We start from the raw sequence: 20,136 nt of genomic DNA, 5'->3' as shown, positions 1-20,136 counted from the left end.
TCCATGTTGAGTTTATATTTTTGTTCAGGATACAATTCAACTTGAGAATGTATTCTACCCTATTCGCAGTTTAATTTTACACTAGGAAATGTGACAATACATTAATCACAACGCCTTTCTTTGAGGGCCTAATTACACACTAAAGCAGTGGTTTGAAACTCCTGGTTTACAGGCTACGTCTGCAATTCACATTATGCTGACTTGCAAAGGATAGCCAACAACTGGAACTTTTAATCACCTGCGTTCAGAATGACTGCCAGCATAAGTAAGATTGTTAAATGAGACAACCTAAATCATATAAACTGGAACAACCACCTCAGTAATGGGTCAAAAAGTCCAACCACTAACAGATTGAATTAGTTTAGAAATGTTATGTTTGTGTGTCATAAGATTAATCAACATGCAAAAACAGGTATTGAAACAAACAATTCTGAAATTCAACCTGCAATAGAGCATGCTGGGAAATGTGATAATGATGGGCATGGTTGAGTGGTTTTGAGCAAACAAGTTAATAATTTTACTCAACAAGCTTGTTCAAATTCAGCTCACTTCAAGGATAATTTTTTGAATCAATGTACAACTGTAAGACAACCAGCTGCAACAGGATTGGGAGTTTGCTCAACATTTGGGCATATAGCTGAACCAACATACAGTGCTGCCTTCCAAAGGCAAACATGAATTTGACATTTTACTCAAAAGGTTTTTTTAAATTCAGCTCACTTCGAGTTTGTTGAGTGAACAAACTTTAAAGGGTGACTGCTCTTCCTGAGTTGGCCTCGTTTTAGATTTGGCTAATTAAGAAAAGATAGCAGCCATGACTGAATTTAAAACGTAGGACATGATTTGACGTGGATGTCTCCTGTGTGTTCACAGGTGGGAAAAGTTAGCTAAATGATTTAGCCAATTAGCTTCAGCCGGTTGGTATGCGACCATAGCGAAATTGGTTTCACTTTGGATAGCCCATCTCTGGGTATAGTTAGCGACGGTCAATAAATGACAATGTAAATAGGACAGCATTTTCATGTTGCACATATTTTGTTGTCTCATTAAATGCTTTCAATTTTTGTATATTAATTTCTACAATTTCTAGTTGGTTTGAGGTCATTGAAATCTGGAGCTATTGACCTTGTAAAATATTGTCCCATGTACACTGTGTAATTTACTGATGGTCCCTAACTAGCTCCATAGGGATATCAAATGTCAAACAAAATTGACCATGGGCATTATGATCAGATCACTTGCAGCTGCACTGGGAATTGAAAATTACTTGTGTACTGTCAGCTGAGGACAGAATTAAAATAAACACAATCCACAGAAAACTGTTACTTACCCTTTCTTCTATGACATACTATTTTTCCTATCATCTCGCAAATCTCAGTTTTGGACGAGACTTTATGACCAAAATTATCCTATGACACTAGAATAAATGTTTTTGACTCATATTGATGAAACATAGGCAATTTTCAAAATGGGAAGTTGCTTCTTAGGGGCATCTGCTCTTTAACACATTTGCTCAAATGCTTGTCCATTTGAAGTCCACTCAACTGGCAGAATAACACTGAAAAACCTGTCAATGCTCCAGGATCTGTAATTGCTCCACCTCGAAGGAGTGGAGTGACATGAGAGAACTTAAGGTTGAACACCAGGCAGGCTGTGGCATTCTGGATAAGTTGCAGGGTTTTGATGTTCCCACCTAATCAGGGACTTATTTTTACCTGGGACACCAGGTGGGTGCAATTTAGTATCAGGTAGAAAAGAAAACGAGCAGGACCTTGTAAGGTAAGATTTGAATACACCTGTTGTAGCGCATTAACCAGCAAGAGCGACTCACTGCTTTGATGTTTGCAGAGAACTAAAGGATGTTGTCCAGGGTCATGCCAAGTTTCTTTGCACTCTGGAAGGGGGACACCATGGATTTAGCGACGTTACCTCTTATGCCGGAGCTCCAAGGCACGCACAGCAGTGTACTTAGAAGCGGTGTTCCGATGCCTGCATCACTTTATCAGAAGCACGTGATCAATGACATCCGGAGCTTTGTTTAGTCTAACAACCACCTGATTGGATTGGTATTGGTTTGGTAAAAGACTATGCTGCGCACACGCTACGTGGTGGTAAGTCATCTATAATAATTTGGCTACTCTAAATTATTTTGACCAGCAGGTGCCACTAGTGTACACTGTGTTGATTGATTAAAGCCTTGAGTAATGAACCTTTTTGACACACTTGGCTGGAAAACCTCAACGCTTCAGGAAGCTTTGTTTCCCCATCACTGTGGAGTTATCAACCGTGGTGGAAAGGTCTTGGAGTGGGCAGGCCTTTCCCGAGAGGAAGAGCAGCTCCATTTTTTCGAGGTTGAGCTTAAGGTTGTGGGCTGACATCCAAGCTGAGATGTCTGCCAGGCACACAGAGATGTGTGTTGCCACCTGGGTGTATGAAGGGGGAAAGGAGTAGAGTAGGTGAGTGTCTTCCGCATAGCAATGATAGGAGAGGCCATGTGAGGATATGACAAATGTTAATTTATTTCAGTATATTTTGTACTCAAAGTGACCCTTTGGGGGCCATTGCACCTGGAAACATCCCCAAAGGGGAACCCTGGCCCATGCCCTGGGTATGCCATGAGGTGGTTTCTCTCACCTGTGTGGATCTGTAGGTTGCGTGAACTGCAGTTGACCCTGAATGCACAGACCATGGCGGCAGTGGTCACCGGAGGCAATAGCTTAACCATCAGCCCAAAGAAGGCCTGGCAGTAGTCCCTCAGCCACTCCACGTACTGGCCTGTCTCTCCCTCCCCATAGGAACCTGTGAAATAACCCATAGATGGGTGAAATCAGCTGAATGGTACCACTCAATGTTTAACCTTGCATATCCTCTCCCACATAGCTCTGTAAAATGGGTTCAATGGAACATTCTGGTGTTTGTACTGTAGCCCTGAATGCTGTTTCTGTGGTGTTTGTGCCTGGCTCAGAATGCAAGTAAAACTAGGAGATCCACTGGTAGTGTATGCCCTATCCGTCCACTTACAGTAGCTGCTGTGTGTGGCTCAACAGTAGTTGTCAGCTCAATCACACACTAATTTGTTTGTTGTACATGGTGCGCCAGCTTATGGCATCTGATTCACTGTTATTTTCAGAGGATCTTGCCACTGCAGGGAAACTGTATCCCTGTACAATATTAGGCCATAGGGCTTGAGAGAGGACAAAGACAGAGAGATTTTGGACCCACCTACCGATGGTCTATGTGTAGATGGTACTGTGACCCTTGATGGGCATGCTGCGGTAGGGGTTGCTATAGAAACTAGAAGTCCAGCGGCTCCTCTGTGTGCGAGGGGATCCAATCCGAGTCGGCGTACACAGTGATGAGCCGGAACCAGGACCCGTCCCCCGGATGGAGACCCTCCTCCAGGAGCCTCCGCTCTTGTCGGCTATACTTACAGTAGCGATCACTCAGGTCACAGCGCCTGGACACAAGGGCGGTGCGACGTGTCTCCGGGGGGTGCTGCATCTGTGGAGCAGCCATGTGGAGGTGAGGAGAGGACACAGGTGGGACGCAAGGTGAAGTTAGAGTAGGATGAAGTTGCCCTAAAGGCCTAGACACTGTACCTCCCTCCTAATGGCATTGGTTAGGGTCTGAGAAGGATGTTTATTGTTTGTACCTTAGAGCATCTTCCAGAGCCTTGTATGGCACAGCGACAAGTGAGACTAAGACTGCACAGGTAAGACCCACCTTATATGTGGGGCTCAGAAAACAGAAACTAAAGCCAACTGAAACATAACGTTCTGAGAACTAAGGGTTGGTAACAGGTTGCTTGGTTGGCTATTTGAGCCAGTAAAGGGGGCTATTCTTAGGAAACAAAATCACTTTTGCTTCCCTCCAGACCTGGGGGCATACACTTGCTAGTAGGCAACATCATCTGCTATTATCCTCAGTAATTTTCTATCAAAGCTGTCAATCCCCAGTGACTTGTCATTGTCTATAGACAAGAACAATTTTTTCACCTCTTCCATGCTCACTTTATGGAATTCAAAATTACAATCAAATTGTATTACAGTGAAATGCTTACTTACAAGCCCTTAACCAACAATGCAGTTTTAAGAAAAATATTTTGGGTACCGGTACAGAGTCAATGTGCAGGGGCACAGGTTAGTTGAGGTAATATGTACATGTAGGTAGAGGTAAAGTGACTATGCATAGATAATAAACAGAGTAACAGCAGCATAAAAATGGGGGTGGGGGGGGGGGGGGGTAGAAGCTGTCAAGAAGCATTTAGGACCTAGACTTGGTGCTTGCCATGCGGTAGCCGAGAGAACAGTCTATGACTAAGGTGGCTGAAGTCTTTGGCAATTTTTTAGGGCCTTCCTCTGACACCGCCTGGTGATGCAATCAGCTGGGTCTTTTTCCTAGCAGCAGCAGCTCACTCGCTAGCTTGGATTCCTGGTACTGTACTTCTTTCGGATCTGTCATTTCACCAAGACGGAATGATAGTTTGACTGATCTCAAATAAGACTATCAACACTCGAGTTAAATTGACGGTTTGAAGGAATCTCTCGCTCGTTTCGTTATAGATTAGCCTGTTTTCTATGCTAGCTTGCTCTCGATGGTGCAGCTGTGGAACTTTTTGAGGATCTGAGGACCAATGCCAAATCTTTTCTGTCTCCTGAGGGGAATGCGTAGTGACAATGTTTGTTGCTGGCATGTCATGCCTAAGTTTACTAATCTTGACAATGAGACATTTTAAATTAAAGTAGTTGGTAATATCCGTTGGTTTTGTGATGAATGAGCCATCTGATTCAATGAATGATGGAGCGGAGTTTGACTTTTTTCCAACAATGTCATTTAAGTTGCTCAAGTTGTTTGACTATCATTCTTTGTGTACTTTCTTTGTTTGTGTAGTTTCTTCTTTTTATTCTGTTTAGTCACAGGATTTCTACATTTGAAATATGTTTGCCAATCGGTTGTGCAGCCAGACTTATTTGTCATTTAATTTTGCCTCATACTTCTCAACTATACAATTTTTCAATTCCTCATCAACCCACAGGGTTAACCGTTTTTAGTACTTTTCTTAATGAGTGCATGCTTATTAGTAACTGGAATAAGCAATTTCGTAAATGTGTCAAGCGCAGTATCGGTTTGCTCCTCATTACACACCACGGACCAAGAAATATTCTTTACATCAACAACATAGGAAGCACCACAACACTTCTTGTATGACCTTTTTAAGTGGACAAAGATTGATGCAGGGTCGCAATAAATGTGTTTGCATTATTCATGCATAAGGAAATTAATTTCCATTGGTCCTATCTATGCTTGGCGTTAGCCCAAAATAAGATTGCAGTGTTATTAAAAGGCTTATTGAAACATTCAATAAAATGTTTAGGGAAGTTATAAATCTCCAAAGAACCTATAATACCTGTTCTCAGAGCGCTAATAAAACCTCCAAGGAAAACTTTCAAGGAACCAGAGTAAAACGTTCCTGCAACTGAAAAAAATAAGTCCCAGACAAAATGTTCACTTCTGTTCTCAGAATGTTTGGTAAAACCTATATATTTTTTAGTCAGGAAATGCATGACGTCGTTCCCACAACCAACGCGAAGCAAAAAACATACGTTCCCACAACTTCCAAGGAACCAAATGTGCTAGCTGGGAACGCCTCCGGACTTTTTGGTTTTTAAAGCTGCACTATGCAAAAATCATATAATTCAGATACGCAAAAATCAAATTATGGCCCCTATAATTCTAGAACTGGTGGAGGAATAAAAGTAACTTCTAAATGTCAACTTTTGCAACCACCAGTAACACATACAACACAAAATGACACAGTCATTATTTTTCGTCGGTGACCCAGGTAGATAGAACAATGAGGGTTAGTTCTAAAAAATATATTTGGTATTACATGTGATTTGCAAAAGGTACTATAGATTTTGCAGATGGCATTCGGTCGATTTCTGCTTCAAGTGGATCGAACGTCATCGAACGTCATGTAAATACTATCAGCTGGGTCTTTTTCCTAGCAGCAGCAGCTCACTCGCTAGCTTGGATTCCTGGTACTGTACTTCTTTCGGATCTGTCGTTTCACCAAGACGGAATGATAGTCTTATTTGAGATCAGTCAAACTCAACACTCGAGTTAAATTGACGGTTTGAAGGAATCTCTCGTTTCGTTATAGTTTAGCCAGTTTGCTATACTAGCTTGTTAGCAAAGTAGCGTAGGCTATACGTTAGCTAGCTAACAACGGTGAACGGTAGCCAACTCTAGCAGAGAGACACTGGAAATAGACTTCATTGCATAAGGTTAACTGAGAGAGAAGCTAGTTTACTGACATAATTAGCATCCATATTCTGGGACAGTGAATGATCAACTCTCAACCAGTCAAGAGTTGTTACCTTGCTAACCAGGGCAGGGAGGCTATTCAACAATATAACGTTAGCATTCAGATAGTTCAGAATGCCCTGACTGAGCTTGTGCGGTAAGTTTGGGGAGAGCTGCTGTGCGTTCGATAATAGATTTTCTGCCAGGCTGAAAGCTTCCAGGGAGAGGAGTTGTTTTCATTCAGACGTGTCCAGGGCAGGGGCCTTAACGAACGTCTTTCTCACTAAAAAGAAGCCATAGACAATCGTCTCCCAAATGTTGACAGAAAACAGGTGAGTTTCTTTCTTAGAATAACGCCTTATTGAATTACTATCGACCTCAGTGACTGTTCGGCTACAAGAGAGACAAATACAGCTAACTGATCTCACCGTATCAGTTTAATATCTCACTTGGTGGTTTTCTTCCCTGTGTACTGATCAATAAGTTGTCATACCCATGGCTGATAATTTGAGCACGTCTGCTCCTGTAACTAGGCTGTGTCTGAGATTGCCTATTTCTCTATTTTGGGTACTTGGCGTTCTCTCACACATACACCTGCTCTCTCAAAATAGTCCTAATAATATATGCCATTTAGTAGACGCTTTTATCCAAAGGGACTTACAGTATACATTTGAAGTGTGGGTGGCACCAGTGGGAATCAAACCCATGGCCTTTGTTGCAAGCACCGTGATCTTCCGACTGAGCCACACAGACCACAGACTTCCTCTCTTTCACTCTAAGATGGTCACTCTCTCACTTTTTACTCCCTGGCCACTCTCACTCTCTCACTGTGTACAGGAAGCGGCGGCGTGGTGGAGACAATGAGGGGGACCAGCTGAACCCCCAGGCCAAAAGGTCAGGAGGGGGGCAGGAGGGTCACGTCATGGTGTCCAAGCTGGGCCAAGACGTTTGGGACTCTGAGGTGACAGAACACACACATACTTGTGATGGTTTGGGCAACAAGTATTTTCTGTAAGTCATACCTGTTCTTCTCTTTCTGTCCTCCAGTCGTCCAGCAGTGACAGCAGTAGTGGTATCAGTAGTCCTGAGAGGGCAACGGGAGGAGGTAGCACATACACGAAGAACCGCACATCCCAGGGTCTCCTCAGACCCTTGCCAGAAGACCCTTCCATTTCCTCGTTGAGTCTTTATGGCAACGACACCCCCTATGACCACATCAACAGTGTCCTGAGGGAGGCCCACTTCAGCAGTCTGCAAACCAGAGGTCAACCAGGATCTACGTGACATCACCCCACCCCAGACCCTTGCTACCCCACTGGAACAAGCCCCTGGGTAGGATCCAGGAAGAAGTTGCCCATAGGCTCAAATCTAGAATAAACGTACCCCAGATTTGTGTCCAGGAGCAACTTCATCCTACCTGGATTCAGGATGTGGCAAAATATCCTTTGGGCTCTGGACCCAATCCATACCATTGTCCCTGTGCTGTACACCTTGAAATGTGCCATACATAAAGCACACCTACATATCCAATGGCCCACCCACTGTGGTACTACTATATGCAGTATGTATGTACTCCAGCACTTTACTGAGGGGTCTACTATTCTGTGGTGGTCTCCTTACATGAGTGAGTTGTTGGACATTATCATCGCCACTGGTGCTATCTACTACAGACAGACATATGAGTGTCTTAAGTGCTTGCTGTAGCCTAATTAATAAAGTGAAGCACTTTATCCTGCCTGTTATATTTTCTTGTCTAGCCCAGTACTTATCATGCTGTTTCTATGCATAGCTGAGTGTGAGTTGGTGTTGATTAGTCTCTGTGGTTACTTTCTATTTTTTTATATATATTTTTTTTAACCTTTATTTTACTAGGCAAGTCCAGTTAAGAACAAATTCTTATTTTCAATGACGGCCTAGGAACAGTGGGTTAACTGCCTTGTTCAGGTGGGCAGAACGACAAATTAGTTGTTCTTTTGATTACTAGCCCAACGCTCTAACCACTAGGCTACCCTGCCGCCCCAAATCATCACATTGGCCTTGAGGAAATCCAGAAAGAGAATTTCAAGCCACACTGCCAAGCTTCTTGCACTGATAAGGTGAGGTTATTTGCAGAATAAAGGCTGAAGTTTTGGTTTGTCCTTGTGGACACATGTCGGCAGGTTTCTGTGGAACTGGCATTTCCAGCAGCTGCAGTGACCATGAACTGCTCATCCTTCCACCACGAAAAAAGTAGAGGGAACCATGAGTACACTCACTTGCACAGAATACATTTATCTATGACAATAACAGGCCACATTCTCCATTGTTCAGGGGAGTGAATTGAACATTACAGAATGTTCCAATGGAAATGGTATTTTTTTTGTTTCTCTCTACCACATTGTTTAATGGAACACACACCACTCAATAGTATATGCCTCAGACCCAGGGGTGTGGGTCAGTCTGTGGGAAGGTCAGTGGGTTCACTGTAACGAGACAAAATCTACATTTTGCCATACCTCTGCTATTTTCCAGATACCATCACAAACATTGAGTTGCAGGGGCCTTTGAGTTTGTTTTCATACAGCCTCCAATAACCTTTTCTTTATCCTTCCCTGTGCTGGGATCATCTAGGCACATCACTGTTGTAGCCAGTCACCCTAGGAAAGTAAACAACAAAACAAAGTTGGGAGACTGACATCTCTGGTCATATTGAAAAATGTTTGGCCCTGTTTGAAAACTTTGAAAAAAGCATACTTTCTTCCTCTCTTCAAGTAAAGTCACTGCTTGATTACTACACTATCCACAAGGGGGCAATCTATACCTAGACTTAAGGATGGCTGCAGTCATCAGCCCTGTCAAGTGACAATTTCGCAGTGTATGTACTTGTTCAGTTTGAAATTGCTATGACACAATTTATTATGTTACAGATGTCTGCGTACAGTAACGCCACTTACTCCAGCATTAAACTGGAACTACAGCCCCATCAGGACATCCCTGATATCAGTAGTGATCTGAACAGTTTAAGTGGAAAGTTTACATACACTTAGGTTGGAGTCATTGAAACTTGTTTTTCAACCTCTCAACAAATTTCTTGTTAACAAACTATAGTTTTGGCAAGTCGGTTAGGACATCTACTTTGTGCATGACAAAAGTAATTTTTCCAATAATTGTTTACAGACAGATTATTTAACTTATAACTCAGTTTCCAAACGCCTGAAGGTACCATGTTCACCCGTACAAACAATAGTACACAAGTATAAACACCATGGGACCACACAGCCGTCTTACCGCTCAGGAAGGAGATGCGTTCTGTCTCCTAGAGATGAACGTGCTTTGGTGCGAAAAGTGCAAATCAATCCCAGACAACAGCAAAGGACCTTGTGAAGATGCTGGAGGGAACAGGTACAAAAGTATCTAAATCCACAGTAAAACGAGTCCTATATCGACATAACCTGAAAGGCCGCTCAGCAAGGAAGAAGCCACCGCCCCAAAATCACCATAAAAAAGCCAGACTACGGTTTGCAACTGCACATGGGGACAAAGATCGTACTTTCTGGAGAAATGTCCTCTGGTCTGATGAAACAAAAATAGAACTGTTTGGCCATAATGACCATCGCTATGTTTGGAGGAAAAGGGGGAGGCTTGCAAGCTGAAGGACACCATCCCGGGGGTGGCAGCATCATGTTGTGGGGGTGCTTTGCTGCGGGAGGGACTGGTGTACTTCACAAAATAGATAGCATCATGAGGATATATTGAAGCAACATCTCAAGACATCAGTTAAAGCTTGGTCGCAAATGGGTCTTCCAAATGGACAATGACCCCAAGCATACTTCCAAAGTTATGGCAAAATGGCTTCAAGACAACAAAGTCAAGGTATTGGAAGGGCCATCACAAAGCCCCGACCTCAATCCTATAGAAAATTTGTGGGCAGAACTGAAAAAGCATGTGCGAGCAAGGAGGCCTACAAACCTGACTCAGTTACACCAGCTCTGTCAGGAGGAATAGGCTAAAATGCACCTAACTTATTGTGGGAAGCTTGTGGAAGGCTACCTGAAACGTTTGACCCAAGTTAAACAATTTAGAGGCAATCAATGCTACCAAATACTAACTGAGTGTATGTAAACTTCTGACCCAGTGGGAATGTGATGAAAGCTGAAATAAATCATTCTCTCTACTATTATTCTGACATTTCACATTCTTAAAATAAAGTGGTGATTCTCTAACTGATCTAAGACAGGGAATTTTTACTAGGATTAAATGTCAGAAATTGTGAAAAACTGAGTTTAAATATATTTGGCTAAGATGTATGTAAACTTCCCACTTCAACTGTATGTGTCCAGGGCAGAGAAAGGAGAGGTCCAAAACCTTCTGTTGCAGCACGGGACTAGAGCTGACGCCTACTTGTACCGCAACTAGTCTTCATGTACACACTTTTTATTCGGGCTTTGCTTGTCTGATTCAAGTCAAATATTGATCATTTGTTAGAAATGGATAGTTCAGGATGAATAATGTAACATTGAACTATTGATTCATTCATTATAACTTGATACCACTGCAGTTTACATTTCCTCTGTTTGTGTGCATTTTACTATTTGCCTTAATGATCCCAAGACCCAGCCAGAAGTCTGACCCCTAAAACAAAGTATCCATCCAGGGTATTTTAGAGGATTGGATCCACCTATGATGATAGATGAGAGCTGCCAGTAACACTGTAGGGAACGGTCCTAATGGCTGTTACCTAAAGGCCCCACCAGCACAGCAGCCAGCCACCTCTCTGTCTGGGCTACAGAGCACCAGAGATTAATTCATCAGCCACATGACTAATGACCTCGAGCTGAAAGACATGGACTTGATTGAGATGCACCATTTTATTGCAGCACCTGAATTCGAATTTGGGGTTGGGTGTGACTCGCCAACACAATAACACATGTTTTTATGGAGCAGAACATCTAAACAAATCAATTCTTTGTTAGCAATTTAACTTGTTATATTTACAAGCTTATGTTCCCCAAAATGTATGTATTTGTTAGGCAATAGACCTCTGTGGCTGTTATTTCTCTATATGTATCTTGTTACTTACAATTGTACTTGCTGCTCACGACTGTACCTAAACATATGTATTTGAATTGTATCTTACAATGCCATCAAGTAACTTGATTTGTACTTCAGTAATGCTGCTTACCCTGACTTTGAATTCCAGACAGAAACTGGCCTTCAACTTAATAGTCTCTGGTAGAATAGAATAAAAAGTGAATGATTTTGATAAGTAATACATGACTGCATTGCATGAACATGTGGATACAGTGAAGACTGTGTGGACACTGACCCTGTCCCACTTCTATTCACAACCATATTCCATTTATTTTGCTGAAGAGTCAGGGAGATGTTTTCACATTAGTTTGTATGAGTCGGTAGGAGTTGGTGTGTAGGAGTGTACCTAAATGATTGTGATGTCACCGTTGATCTTTGAGCTGCCGTCATGTCTTAATTAAGCATTACTAATGCCACCTAGGCTTTGGTCACTTGTTGGTTAAGGCTACTGGTCTATGAAATGTAACTGCTATATAAACAGTAGACTGCTTTTCAATAGTGTTTTATTTTTCCTACATTTTTCACATTCTTTTTAATTTTCATTGGCAAAGCAAAGGTTAGGTTTGTAAAGCACATCTGGCACAAAATCCTTAAAAGAAGGCCACATGAAAAGTCAGCAGCTTTACACACATTACACACCCAACATTGTTTTCATGGAAAGAAACACTTGTACACATTAACGTATTGTTCATATCATACATAAATTGTTCTTATCTGCATAAAAAATGACATGTACACATTTAACAGTAACAATGCTTTGTTTGTTCTTAAACTATGCACTGCACACATTGTAGACCTAAACAAACCAACGTGTCACAAACAACAATATGATAATTATGGAATAGTTTTGTGAGACAACAGCATGTCCTGCTGCAGGCATTGAGGTGGACTTGGGGTTTTGAAAACAGTATGGGTAATAATGGAAAATAAAACTTTATTAACATTATAGTACAACAGACATGCCACAAGTACAAGAACACCAACTTCCACACATAACTATGAAATGTTTACCAGTACTAACTCAAAGATCATAGCTAGTCACTGATCATCTCTGCTATAGGTTGTACCATGGAAACCTGGCTTCCAAGTTTGATTTGATATTTGCCTAGATCTGCTTAGGCTGTCTCCGGTCAAGGTGGAGAGGCTATATTGACCTCTATTAGGAGACCAGGAGACTTAGGCTACTGTACTGTATGTGAGTCCTGGGACTGCTAATCTGTGCCTTACACCGCCCACACAACACGCAAGCCTTAGCCAGCCTCACATGTCAAATCCAGTGTAATTAAGTCTGTGTCTGCCGGTGTGTAAATCTGTATGTGAGTGTCAACACGTGTGTGAGTATAACTGTCTCGGTGTTGTAGAATCATCTCGAATTAGGTCAATCAAAGCCTTTCCTTACACGAACAGCCAAACAAAACATGACAAGCATTACACGTAACATGTACAGTATGCGTCAAATCAAGAACATGAATCTGAACAAGTCACAGACAGACTGAGACAACCATCCTAAGACTCAGTCTCAGACAGCCGGTCCTGGCATAGCTCTAGAGGCAGTTTGGCTGCTCCACCACCAAACACCTCCACGTCACTGTCCAGCCAGGACACCACGTTCCCGGGGGTGTAGGAGGAGCAGTTGGCCATGGTGAGGATGTCGGCTGGCTTCAGGACATTGTCCCAGATGTTAACCTGGCTCAGCTCACCCACAAAGGCCTGCGTGGCGTCAAAGCGCCCGCCCACTATGTCCTGTTGAGGCCATAAACGACAGGCCTCGTTAAAAACAACAATAATAACATCATCCTCCTATTCGCTGTGTACCACCAGGCTCAACCTGTCACACTCAAGGATGCTGTACTCTCTAGACAATGTTTTGCTTTCAAGTCACTGATGGTTAGAATTTTATTAGCGATTGGGCTATTCATATTTGGACTACACTCTACAGCACGGTTTCCTAATAGGTAGCCACCCCCTTACCATCTGCTCAAGGGTTGCTATTCAGCTGTGGTCACCAACCTTTTATGAGTCAAGATAACTTTCTGGGTCCAAAAGCAAGCCGATATCTACCACTCAGATGTATTTATTTAAACAGGACTTACAAACATAAGCCTATGCAACATTAACATATTCAAAACAGTTCTGTAGCAATAAAGTTTGTGCAGTAGGCTATAGGCCCAATTATTATCACTGCATATTGGCTATGCTTGAATTGCCCTGCCAATGTTGTTCTTCTCAGACCATTTTGAAATTATATTTCAACATGTTAGGTAACTCAGGTAATAGATCATTTGTCGTATTACTTGTGAGGCACAGCTGAGTGTACATCATCATTTGCTTTTTTAATTTTACTGGACTGATGGCCTGCATCTGATGGTCAGTCTGAGGGGAGGGAGCATCTGATGGTCAGTCTGAGGGGAGGGAGCATCTGATGGTCAGTCTGAGGGGAGGGAGCATCTGATGGTCAGTCTGAGGGGAGGGAGCATCTGATGGTCAGTCTGAGGGGAGGGAGCATCTGATGGTCAGTCTGAGGGGAGGGAGCATCTGATGGTCAGTCTGAGGGGAGGGAGCATCTGATGGTCAGTCTGAGGGGAGGGAGCATCTGATGGTCAGTCTGAGGGGAGGGAGCATCTGATGGTCAGTCTGAGGGGAGAGAGCATCTGATGGTCAGTCTGAGGGGAGAGAGCATCTGATGGTCAGTCTGAGGGGAGAGAGCATCTGATGGTCAGTCTGAGCCCAGGACTCATGGTCATGGCTAAGCTACTATACAATTAAAATCTGTGAAAACCTGAGGATGCAGTTTAGTAAACCAAGAGTAAAATAGGTAAAAATATTTCACATACAAATAATATATACTACAGATAGGAGGCACTAGCCAGCAGATTCACCTGTTCCTGCCCCAGTATGATGGCTCCTCCAGGCTTGATGGGGTGCCAGGGGGCCAGGTTGTCCCCTGCCCCCAGCCTCTGACCATCCTGGTAGGCTTCCCACAGACCATCCCTGGTGGTCCAGGTGATACAGATGTGGTGCCACCTACCGTCACGCACCGCCAGAGGCAGCTGAGCCACCTGGTCAGGTAACAAAATAGCAGAGAAGTGTAAGGAAGGTAACAATGCTTACAAACAGAAAGAAGAAGTGCATATTAGAGGGAGAAAGGTTAGGGTTTGGTAAAGGTCGTATAAAACACCAGACACTGTTTTAGACCATGCATGCAAAAACAAAAAATATGCAACCTCATTAAAGCCAGATCTAGTTTAAAAGTAAGAACTAAGACTCCTGTCAAGCAAGGTAAGCTCCCCCTCAAATATCAGCACTACTGATAAACACAGAGAGTCTTTTAGAGTGCCCATACCTTGTCATTGATGAGCAGTTCTATGGGGTTGTTGCCCCACTCGATGAGCACAATCTCATTGGCCTGTCCTGGCACCCCGTAGGAGAATGGGGTGCCTATGCCAGGGCCGGCGCTGGACCGGAGCCACATGCAGAGCGTGAAGGCGTACATCTCAGGAAGGCTCTTGGTCATGCGGCCGTACAAGTAGTTAGTACGCAGGGGGAGGACCAACTTAAACTGCTCAGGGGACTTGAAACCACCGCCACCTACAGAGAAAGCAATGGAAGAGCTGTCTATGAAGTCAACTCTATACTGTATACGCAGTATGCATGTAGTAAGACAGTAGAAGACAGGGTTTCCCAAACTCGGGCCTCGGGACCACAAGGGCTGCACATTTAGTTTTTTCCCCTAGCACTACAGCTGATTCAACCTGTCAACTAGTCATCAAGCTTTGATCATTTAATTCAGCTGTGTAGTTAGGGCAAAAACCAAAACTTGCACCCCTTGGGCTCCCGAAGACTTAGTTTGTGAAATGCTGGTATAAGAGAACAAAATGCTAAGCCAATGTTTGTCAGATTTGATCTAAAGCCTCAGTCTTCTACTACTTCTACTAGTAAGTGAGTGACAGTTAGTAAGCAGGTAAATTGAAAGTAGATTGAATGACTCATTGTGTTTACAATATGTGAGTCTTCCTGTTTCTGCTGCATGTGTGTGTACTCCTGTCATCTGCTTGTGTACACAGACGTTTGTGCGTTTTATTTTTACCCGGTAAGGTGACTGAAAACACATTATCTTTTACAGCAACAACCTGGGGAATAGTTACATGGGAGAGGAGGGATAAATGAGCCAATTGGAAGCTGGGGATGATTCAGTGCCCATGATGGTCAGGTGGGGAATTTAGCCAGGACACCGGGGTTAAGACCCCTACTCTTACAAAACGTGCCATGGGATCATTAAGGATCCGCCCCTTTTTTTAAATTTTAGCCTGAAATGACATACCCAAATCTAACTGTCTGTAGCTCAGGTCCTGAAACAATGAAATGCATGTTCTTGGTACCATTTGAAAGGAAACACTTTGAAATGTGTGGAAATGTGAAAGGAATGTAGGAGAATACAACATAATAGATCTGGTAAAAGATAATACAAAAAAGAAAAAAAAAAGTTTTTTGCCTTTTTTTGTAACATCATATTTGAAATGCAAGAGATAGGCCATAATGTATTATTCCAGCCCAGGTGCAATTTATATTTTGGCCACTATATGGCAGCATTGCATGTAATACGTTTTAGACTGATCCAATGAACCATTGCATTTCTGTTCAAAATGTTGTATCAAGACTGCCCAAATGTGCCTAATATGTTTATTAATAACTTTTCATGTTCAAATAGTGCACTCTGCTCAAACAGTAGCATGATATTATTTCACTGTAATAGCTACTGTAAATTGGACAGTGCAGTTAGATTAACATGATTTGAAGCTTTCTGCCAATATCAGATATGTCTATGTCCTGGGAAATGTTCTTGTTACTTACAACCTCATGCTAATCACATTAGCATATGTTAGCTCAACCATCCCGTGGAAGGGACACTGATCCCAAAGAAGATTAATGACCACATAGAGACAGGATACCCATTTAACATCCCATCCAAAAGATGGCACCCTACTCAGGGCATTGTCCCCTACCTATCATCCAATACCATTTCCATCAGCATCTGGTCTCCCATCCAGGGACCAACCGGGACCAACCCTGCTTAGCTTCAGAGGCAAGCCATGCAGGGTGGTATGCTTCCAGTCATGTGTGAGTGGGTCTGTCATATATTTCCAGTTATTTACCTTTCTCCAGCTCGTTAATCCTGGTCAGCAGGGAGTTGAGGGTGCTCTCAGTCTTCTGCCTGTGGGCTGCGGTCTCGTTGTAGAGCAGAGACTTCTCTTCCTCCAGGTTGTTGACCTTACTGAGAAGCTGTTTCTCCAGATCTCCCAGCCTGCTCTGCAGCATGTCTCTGAGTTCGCTGGGGAATGACGTTCCCGATGTGTTGGCTCTCTGCTGCTGTTGCTGTGGAGGAAGATGAAGATGTCACAAAACAATTAAATAAGTGGAGGAAACGCAAGTTGGTCAAAGACAATCAGCAGAGGTTTATGCAAAGAGTGTAATTTTCAAAGATCATTGGCTGAGTGGAAATCGAGTGCACTGTGTGTAGACCAGTATGTCTTCAAAAGGGCCACATAAACTGACAAGGGAAAACTGGAGGGGACATTGACAGGAAAGTTCTTCAAAGGGAATCTTTTTGGATCCACAGGCTCAACACACTGTCTCCTCTTGGCCTTAACAAGGAGTTAAACGTAAAACCGTTTTTATAGTTTCAAAATGTCCAAATGATTGTCTTTTTTTTAATCCTAATTGAATATTGTATGTGTATATATATATGTATATTACTGTAAATATTGATCACATTCCTTGTGCATGAACATATAATTTGATAGGTTCCCAATATTAACATTCAATCTATGTTATATATTTTTTACCTCCTGTTTCAGGAAGTGATGTCATTGAGTACTGCCCCTATATATAGGACCTTCCACCCCAACCTGGGACATGGATGCCTGATGAAGGCCTAATGTTCGAAACATTGTTATAAATAAATATCACCAGGGAGCTTGAGCAGCAGTGTGTGGTGTTTTCCTTTCTATTTTCCATCTTTGTTTTTAGCTCATCAAACATGGGACCAACACTTTATTTGTTGTGTTTACATATTTTGTTCACTGTAGTTGTTACTGTGCCATTAAGAGGAAATACAACATTTGTTGATTAAGGTGACATAGGGAACTTAATCACTGGAGGGTAAATGAGATAGAAGGCTAATCCATTTAGGTTACGCCTCCACATGGTGGCAAAAATAGATGGATAGGCTACAGGTCAAAATAGGAGCAAAGTTAATGGCTACTCAACGCTGACCACAGGAACCGGTGTTCACTTTAGATTCAATGACTTAATAAGCAGACAATCAAGCAAGGGCCAACAATGTAAAACAAACATTAGGCCTATTTCAGATGTATTTAATTCACACCGATCATTTTCAGCATTCCCTTTCCATTATTTAGGAACCAGAGTCATGTGGTTACTATCCACTCATGCGCCTTACCTCTAGGTTTTCTAGTCGGTCCTTCAGACTCTGCATGGTCTTCCCGAGGTTGTCGATTGTATCATTGGGATCTCTGGGTAAATCTCCCATTGTGTTCTGGTTATCTTTGCTTTTACTCCAAGATCCACCGTTATCATACTTCCCTCCATCTGAGGCAGACTCACAAAGGGAGAGCTTTGCGGTCAGCTCGTTTATGGTCCCAAGTTGGTTGACTATATTCGCTTTCTGTTGGAGAATCGTTTCCCGGAGCTGCATGACTGTGTTCCTCAACTCTTCCTCCTGTGCCGCTGCGTTGGGTTCGGGACCTACGGGGACCAAACAAGTGTCGGCGCCGACGGGGATGACTCGGCATAGGAGCCGGGTTCCCGTGCCCGGGGTGTCATCCTGTCCACGTACAAGCTTCCCATAGCCCAGTCCCAGTGCGTAAAAACACAACAATCTCAAAAGAAATAACATACCTGCGGCAGTATTTTGGTCGTTAAGCTTTAGTGAAATAAGGTTATTGGGTAATCGCGGGGACACCTAACCGATGATTAAGCGTTTCAAATCCGGTGCGTAAAGCACACCGAGAAAGCGGTGTCTACTAGAATCTTCTAGGAATACCATAGTCAATCTCGGATTAATCGATATATTTAGTTTCAAAACGTTCTCAATCCATACGACAGAAAATTCTGAAAAATAAAGTTTTAGGAAATGGTAAAACCACCTGAAGTCTGGGTTTATATTAAGTATCCCTGGCTTTACGCACGTTAGTGCTGAAAGGACAGCGACCGTGTGTTAAGAAGAATACCTTCAGACATATGGCGCGATTGGATTGGTTGTAGCATGTTGACGTAACTACAGTCCATAAAGGTAGGGTCTGTATGATGGACAGGTAATTTTTGAGTTGTGTGTTTACCTGGTACTAGATTATCATTGACCAATCAATTGAAATAGATGAGCTAAACAATGTCCACTAGTCCAAAATTCTATATCCTTAGAAAAACAATAGTATTAAATAAATTAGGAAAAGGCTTCACATATATGGTTCAGTTCCATCAAACCTGTACTGGCAGGCTCTTTATCCAATAGCCTAATAACCCTGCGCTTAGACGGTTACTTCCTCCAGTTCCTGATTGGAGGAAAGTTTTTGACTTACATGCTGCTGGGGCCACGGGTGAAAGGATAGGTAGTTTGTTATACAGACAGGCACAGCGAGAGGGTTATGAATAATCTTGATACCACCCATGGACAAATCGAGAACCTCCTGGTGTGATAAAACTAGACACTGCCGGAAAGATGATGGAAAGGAGGATAGGAAAGTCGATGGAATGATGGAAAACGAGGTGAGTAGAGTTGACAAGGGAACAGATGTCTAACCGGACTATATAAGGATATACACTGTTGCTCGTTTAGCATTGCTACCATCCACACTGATTATGTCAGCCTGCCTTAAGAACACTGGTGATCTACCAATTTTCATGACAAAGGATGTGCGGGTAAACCATTACATTTACGTCATTTAGCAAACACAATTACCCAGAGCGCCTGCATTGATTTTAATATTTTTTTTGTACTGGTCCCCTGTGGGACTCGAACCCACAATCCTGGCGCCATGCTCTACCAACTGCGCTACACAGGACAACAATTAGCAGAATCACATGCCTCGTCTGACTGAGAAATCTGAAAGGCAATAGCACCTTAACAGCAAGAGAGGAGCACGGACAGGAAGACAGGAAGCTATGTACCACGGGTGGGATTGGCTTTGGATGTGGCATCCAAAACAGTCACTAACCAGCCAATTAGTGATCTATGACACAGTGTGGCATACTGACATTATGGTTCAGAGCTCAGCTGGTGAAGATAGAAAATCTTTGTATATATACTGAACAAAAATGTAAGCGCAACATGTGAAGTGTTGGTCCAATGTTTCATAAACTGAAATACAAGAACCCAAAAATGTTCCATACACACAAAAATATTATTTATTTCAAATGCTGAGGACAATAAAAGGCCACTCTAATCCAGCCCAGGACCTCCACATCCGGCTTATTCACCTGCGGGATCATCTGAGACCAGCCACCCGGAAAGCTGATGAAACTCTGGGTTTGCACAACCAAAAAAGTCCTGCTCAAACTGTCAGAAACCGTCTTAGGGAAGCTCATCTGCGTGCTCGTCGTCCTCACCAGGTGTCACGTTCTGACCTTAGTTCCTTTGTTATGTCTTTGTTTTAGGTTGGTCAGGGCGTGAGTTGGGGTGGGTAGTCTTTTTTTAAACTTTTTTTTATGTTGTGGTTTTGTGTTTGTCCTGGTATGGTTCTC

At 42.8% G+C, this 20,136-nt stretch overlaps 2 protein-coding genes across 2 annotated transcripts; one reads left to right on the top strand and one right to left on the bottom strand.

Moving 5' to 3' along the window:
• Positions 1 to 5,693: 5,693 nt before the first annotated feature.
• Positions 5,694 to 8,036, top strand: LOC149974543 (protein VCF1-like). Its single transcript, XM_090212825.1, has 3 exons — positions 5,694 to 6,638; positions 7,144 to 7,267; positions 7,354 to 8,036. Exons 1-3 carry the CDS (start codon positions 6,622 to 6,624, stop codon positions 7,588 to 7,590), a joined length of 378 nt encoding a protein of 125 aa, XP_090068951.1. The 5' UTR covers positions 5,694 to 6,621; the 3' UTR covers positions 7,591 to 8,036.
• Positions 8,037 to 12,286: 4,250 nt separating this feature from the next.
• LOC149974542 (neuronal pentraxin-2-like) lies at positions 12,287 to 18,615 on the bottom strand. The gene is made up of 5 exons (XM_090212824.1): positions 17,837 to 18,615; positions 16,530 to 16,749; positions 14,720 to 14,964; positions 14,256 to 14,435; positions 12,287 to 13,119 (listed from the first exon to the last, which is right to left on the bottom strand). Exons 1-5 carry the CDS (start codon positions 18,290 to 18,292, stop codon positions 12,883 to 12,885), a joined length of 1,338 nt encoding a protein of 445 aa, XP_090068950.1. The 5' UTR covers positions 18,293 to 18,615; the 3' UTR covers positions 12,287 to 12,882.
• Between the last annotated feature and the right edge of the window lie 1,521 nt (positions 18,616 to 20,136).

Source organism: Oncorhynchus mykiss, chromosome 20 (genome assembly GCF_057628025.1).
Source record: "Oncorhynchus mykiss isolate SJ-2025 chromosome 20, ASM5762802v1, whole genome shotgun sequence".
Lineage (NCBI taxonomy): Eukaryota > Metazoa > Chordata > Actinopteri > Salmoniformes > Salmonidae > Oncorhynchus > Oncorhynchus mykiss.
The sequence above is the reverse complement of the archived record's forward strand: the minus strand, read 5'-3'. Positions and strand labels throughout refer to the sequence as shown.